The 6,331-nt window shown below is 45.0% G+C and overlaps 1 protein-coding gene across 1 annotated transcript in view; it reads left to right on the forward strand.

The window, feature by feature from the left end:
• Window positions 1-1,202: 1,202 nt before the first annotated feature.
• LOC114073367 (kelch domain-containing protein 10-like) overlaps window positions 1,203-6,331 on the forward strand; it is a gene marked incomplete at its 3' end in the record, with an annotated part of 9,790 nt that continues 4,661 nt past the window's right edge. Inside the window, exons 1-2 of the mRNA XM_027911132.1 lie at window positions 1,203-1,366; window positions 6,064-6,212. Of these exons, the coding sequence (XP_027766933.1) occupies window positions 6,067-6,212 (146 nt within the window). The remainder of the gene's footprint in view (window positions 1,367-6,063; window positions 6,213-6,331) is intronic.

Genomic DNA, 6,331 nt, shown 5'->3' on the forward strand with positions numbered 1-6,331 from the left:
CAGCTGGCCGTACACACCCCACAGCTGGCCATACACACCCCACAGCTGGTCATACACACCCCACAGCTGGCTGTACCCACCCCACAGCTGGCTGTACCCACCCCACAGCTGCCCCTATGTCCCATACCCACCCACCCCACAGCTGCACCCACAGAACCCTGACCATGGGTTGGGATCAGGGAGTTCTTTCCCTCTGCACTCGCCTGAGCAAGAGGGAAAGGGAGAAAGGGAAGGCAGGAGGTGTTTTCCAGGGGTTCCTCTGGAAACTTCCAGCACACACTGCAGGGCATCTGTGTCATGGGTGTGGGAACCCCATCCCTGCTCCTTTAATCTCCTTTAATCCCAGTTATTTTAATCCACACAGACCTGGGAATTCAGTGTGGGATTGGGGTGTTTCTTTTCTTTTTCACTCACTTGAGGAAGAGGGAAAGCAGGAGGTGTTTTCCCGGGGTTTCTCTGGAAACTTCCAGCGCACACCTTAAAACATACAGGAACATCTGGGAACCCCATCCCTGCTCCTGGAGCTGGGATTTAATCCTGCCTGTTTTCATCCACGCAAGGCTGGGAATTCTGGAGGTGTTTCCAGCTGTTCCACAAGCAGACCCCGAGTTTGGGTTGGGATTTGGAAAGGGAAACTGGGAAGGCAGGAGGTGTTTTCCAGGGTTCCAAGCAGACACCTCAGAGCATCCATGTCATGGGTGTGGGAACCCCATCCCTGCTCCTGGAGCTGCTTTCATCCTGGCTGATTTATCCACAGTAGAATTGGGAATTCTGGATGCGTTTCCAGCTGTTTTGTAAGGAGACCCCGAGTCTGGGTTGGGATTTGGGATTTTTTCTTTCCCTTTTGGCCAAAAGAAAACTGGGAAAGCAGGTGGTGTTTTCCAAGGCTTTCCCTTCCAACAGACATCTCTGAGCATCCAAACCCAGCTGGCTGTGTTGGCTCCCCGTTTTCCCAGGCAGCCCTTTGCTTTCCCAGGGTTTATCCTGGATCCTCCAGATCCCTGTGGAGCCTCTCCGAGCTGTCAGAGCAGTGTTTGAACCCCGAGCACTCCAGGGCTGGGAATCACGGAATGCCTGGGGAGGAACCTTACAGATCATCCGCCCCCAGCGCCAGGGCCGCCATCACCCATTCCAGACCCCCCAATCATCCCAGAACCGCCCTTTTCCCACTGCATCCCACCCAGTGTGTCCCCTCTGTCCCCCTGTCCCAGTTGTCCTGCACGGGAACAACCTGCTGGTGTTCGGGGGCACCGGGATCCCCTTCGGGGAGAGCAACGGCAACGACGTCCACGTCTGCAACGTCAAGTACAAGAGGTGGGCCCTGCTCAGCTGCAGGGGCAAGAAACCCAACAGGATCTATGGACAGGTGGGAAACAATGCCCTGGGCCTCCCACAGCCCTCCCCTCGTAGTTATCCCGACCTCCCGTAAATAAATCCTGGGAAATCCCTCGCCCAGAAAGAAAACGGGTCCAGGAGGTTCCAGGGGAAAAGGAAGGGTTGTCTTGGGGTCAGGAGGGGTAAATTGTGGGTCCTAAACAGCAGGAGTGGGGGATGGGAAGGGGGGGTGAGTTAAGGAGTGCTTGGGGCTCTCTGGAGTTGTTCTGGGACCTCAAAACTTTCCAGCCCCAAAACACTGAATGAAAACGGGGCGAAACTCCAAACTCCTACACGAAAACAGGGGTTTGGAGAGCTTGGTTTCCAAACTCTGCCTGGAAACAGGGGGGTCAGACCCCAGACTCTGCATGGAAACAGTGGGGTCAGACCCCAAACTCTGCCTGGAAACAGAGGATTTGGGTTTTATTTCCAAACCCAAAACTCTATGTGCAAACAGTGGGATTAGGTTTTATTTCCAATCCCCAAACTCCAAATAATAACAGGATTTAGGTTTTATTTCCAAACTCCAAATGCAAACAGTGGATTTAGGTTTTATTTCCAACCCCCAGACTCTGAATGCAAACAGTGGTTTGCAGATCAAACCCCAAACCTCCAAATTGAAAGAGTGGGGTTTTAGGTTTTAGTTTCCAACCCCAAAGCTCTGAATAAAAACAGGGATCAAAACTCTTGATGCAAACAGTGGGGTTCAGGTCTGGTTTTCAAAAGTCACAGCTGTAAATGCAAACAGTGGTTTGCAGGTCTGATTTCCAATCCCAAATCTCTGACTGAAAACAGGGGTTTGTAGGTTTTCTATCCAAACCCCAAAACTCTGAATGCAAACAGGAGTTTGTAGGTTTGGTTTTCGAAACTTAAAACTCTAAATGCAAACAGGGGTTTGCAGATCAAACCCCAAATCTCTGACTGAAAACAGGAGTTTGTAGGTTTTATTTCCAAATCCCAAAAGTCTAAATGCAAACAGCGGGTTTAGGGTTTATTTTCCAAACCCCAAAGCTCCAAATAATAATAATAATAATAATAATAATAATAATAATAATAGTGGAGGATTTCGGTTTTATTTGCAAGCCCCGAAATTCTAAATGCAAACAGGGGTTTTAGGTTTTATTTCCAAACTCCCAAACTGTAAATGCAAACAGGAGTTTTTTAGGTTTTATTTTCCAACCCCAAAGCTCCGAATGCAAACAGTGTGTAGGTTTGATTTTCAAAACTCCAGATTAAAGAAGTGGTTTTTCAGGTCTGATTTTCCAACCCCAAAGCTCTGACTGAAAACAGTGGCTTTATTTTCAACCCCCAAAACTCTAAATGACGAGTAGCTTTTTAGGTCTTATTTTTAATCCCCAAATTTCTTAAATAAAAACGGGGGTTTGCAGATCAACCCCAAAAGCTCTGAATGCAAACAGTGGGTTTAGGTTTTATTTTCCAAACCCCAAAACTCCAAATAATGGTAATAATAATAATGGAGGATTTAGGTTTTATTTGCAAACCCCAAAACTGTAAATGCAAACAGGGGTTTTAGGTTTTATTTTTCAAACCCCAAAGCTCTGAATGCAAACAGTGGCTTGTAGGTTTTACTGTCAGAACTTAAAACTCTGAATGCAGACAGGGGTTTGTAGATCAAACCCCAAAACTCTGAGTGAAAACAGTGGGGTTTGGGTCTTAACTTTCCAACCCCAAAACTCTGAATGAAGACAGTGGCTTGTAGGTCTTGTTTCCAAACCCCAAAACTCTGAAATGCAAACAGTGGTGTCAAACCCCAAACTTGGAATGAAAACAGAGGATTTGGGGGTTTATTTCCAAACCCCGAACTCCAAATGATAACAGTGGGTTTAGGTTTTGTTTCCAAATCCCAAATTCTGAATGCAAACAGGGGTTTGCAGATCAAACCTCCAAATTAAGAGTGGGGTTTTCAGGTCTGATTTTCTAGACCCCAAAGCTCTGAATGCAAACAGTGGGTTTATTTTCCAACCCCAGAACTCTAAATTAAAGCAGGTCAAAACTCTCAATGCAAACAGTGGGGTTCAGGTCTGATTGTCAGTCCCAAATCTCTGACTGAAAACAGGGGTTTGTAGGTTTTATATCCAAACCCCAAAACTCTAAATGCAAACAGTGGGTTTAGGGTTTGTTTTCCAAACCCCAAAGCTCCAAATAATAATAATAATAATAATAATAATAATAATAATAATAATAATAATAATAATAATAATAATGGAGGATTTGGGGTTTATTTGCAAACCCCAAAACTCTGAATGGAAACAATGGGGTTCAGTCTTATTTTTCAACCCCAAAACTCTGAATAAAGACGTTGCTTGGCGCATCAAACCCCACAAGTCTTCAAACAGAGGCTTTAGGTTTTATTACCAAACCCCAGAACTACAAATGCAAACAGGGATTTGTGGATCAAAACCCCCAACTCTGAATTCAAAGACTGGTTTGTCAGCTCTTATTTTCCAACCCCAAAACTCCAAATAATAACAGTGGGTTTAGGTTTTATTTCCAAACCCCAAACTCTGAATGCAAACAGTGGGTTTAGGTTTTATTTCCAAACCCCAAAGTTCCAAATAATAATAACAATAATAATGGAGGATTTAGGTTCTATCTCCAAACTCTACACTCTGAGTGCACACAGGGGTTTGTGGATCAAACCCCAAACCTCCAAATGAGAGGAGTGGTTTGTGTAACCCCAGAACTCTGAATGCAAACAGTGGGTTTATTTTCAAACCCCAAAACTCTCCATGAAAACAGTGGTCTTCAGACCAAACCCCCAAACTAAATGAAAACAGTGGGGTTTAGGTCTTTTATTTTTCAAACCCAAACTCTTAAAACAGTGGTTTGTAGGTTTTGTTTCCAAACCCAAAACCCTCAATGAAAACAGGGGGTTTGTAGGTTTGATCTTCAAACCTCAAAACTCTGAAATGCAAACAGTGGGGTTTATTTTCAGGGGGGTTGTAGATTTTATTTCCAGCCCCCAAAACTCTGAATGCAAACAGTGCTTTTAATTCCAAACCCCAAAACTCTGAATGCAAACAGTGCTTTTAATTCCAAACCCCAAAACTCTGAATGCAAACAGTGCTTTTAATTCCAAACCCCAAAACTCTTAAATGAAAACAACGAGCTTTAAGATCAAACCCCAAAACTCTGAATGCAAGCAGTGGGGTTTACTCTTATTTTTCTACCCCAAAACTCTGAGTGAAGGCAGTGCTTGGCACATCAAACCCCACAAGTCTTAAAACACAGGCTTTAGGTTTTATTTCCAAACCCCAAAACTAGAAATGAAAAGAGGGATTTGTGGACCAAAACCCCAAACTCTGAATTAAAAGACTGGTTTGTCAGGTCTTATTTTCCAACCCCAAAACTCCAAATAATAACAGTGGGTTTAGGTTTTATTTTCCAAACCACAAACTCTCAATGCAAACAGTGGTTTTGCAGATCAAACCCCAAAACTCTGAATGCAAACAGTGGGTTTAGGTTTTATTTTCCAAACCCCCAAACTCCAAATAACAATAATAATAATGGAGGATTTGGGTTTTATTTGCAAAGCCCAAAACTGTAAATGAAAACAGGGGTTTTAGGTTTTATTCCCAAACTCTGAATGCAAACAGGAGTTTTTTAGGTTTTATTTTCCAACCCCAAAGCTCCAAATGCAAATAGTGGCTTGAAGGTCTTGTTTCCAAACCCCAGAGCTCTGAAATGCAAACAGTGGTGTCAACCCCCAAACTCTGCCTGAAAACAGTGGTTTGATTTCCAAACCCCCAAACTCTGCATGAAAACAGGGATGTCCAGCCCCAAACTTGGAATGAAAACAGAGGATTTGGGGTTTATTTCCAACCCCCAAACTCGTAAAACATGCAAACAGTGGCTTGTAGGTTTTGTTTTCAAAACTTAAAACTCTAAATGCAAACAGGAGTTTGCAGATCAAACCCCAAATCTCTGACTGAAAACAGGGGTTTGCAGGTTTTATTTCCAAACCCCAAAATTTTGAATGCAAACAGTGGGTTTAGGTTTTATTTCCAAACCCCAAACTCTGAATGCAAACAGTGGTTTGCAGATCAAACCCCAGCACTCCAAATTAAAAGAGCGGGGTTTGTAGGTCTTATTTTCCAACCCCAAAACACTGAATGAGAACAGGGATCAAAACTCCAAACTCTCAAATGAAAACAGGGCTTTGGAGGGCTTAGTTTCAAAATTCTGAAAACAGTGGTGTCAGACCCCAAACTCTGCCTGAAAACAGAGGATTTGGGGTTTATTTCCAACTCCAAAACTCCAAATAATAACAGGATTTAGGTTTTATTTCCAAACCATAAAAACTCCAAATAATAACAGGATTTAGGTTTCATTCCCAAAGCCCAGAACTCCAAACAGGGCTTTGCAGATGGAACCCCCAAACCCTTCTTTGCAGCTCTTTATTTTTAAGCCCCAAACTTTTAAATACGAACTTTTAACTACAACAAAAAAAAAGGGGGGTTGGGGTCTTATTTCTCTTAAAAGAACAACTTGTAGGGCTGTCCTGGGTGAGGGTGGTGCCCAGGGAGTCCATCCCACAGCGTGCCTGTGGGGTGTTCACAGCAGGAAAAGGCCTCTCCCCTTTGCCAGGCCCCTGCTGGCCAGCGGGTGGGATTGGGAGCGGGCAATTCCCCGTTTTCCATCCCCTTCCCGCGGGCTGTGTGTCCCCAGGCCATGGCCATCATCAACGGGTGCCTCTACGTGTTCGGCGGCACCACCGGCTACATCTACAGCACCGACCTGCACCGGCTGGACCTCACCACGCGCGAGTGGGTGCAGCTCAAACCCAACAGCCTGTCCTGCGACATGCCCGAGGAGAGGTGAGTGCCCCCGCTCCCTGGGATACACTCCTGGGATACACTCCTGGGATCCACTCCTGGGATCCACTCCCTGGGATCCACTCCTGGGATCCACTCCTGGGATCCACTCCTGGGATACA

This window comes from Empidonax traillii, unplaced genomic scaffold (assembly GCF_003031625.1).
Source record: "Empidonax traillii isolate 1590-97213 ecotype Southwest subspecies unplaced genomic scaffold, ASM303162v1 scaffold6216:size17229, whole genome shotgun sequence".
NCBI lineage: Eukaryota > Metazoa > Chordata > Aves > Passeriformes > Tyrannidae > Empidonax > Empidonax traillii.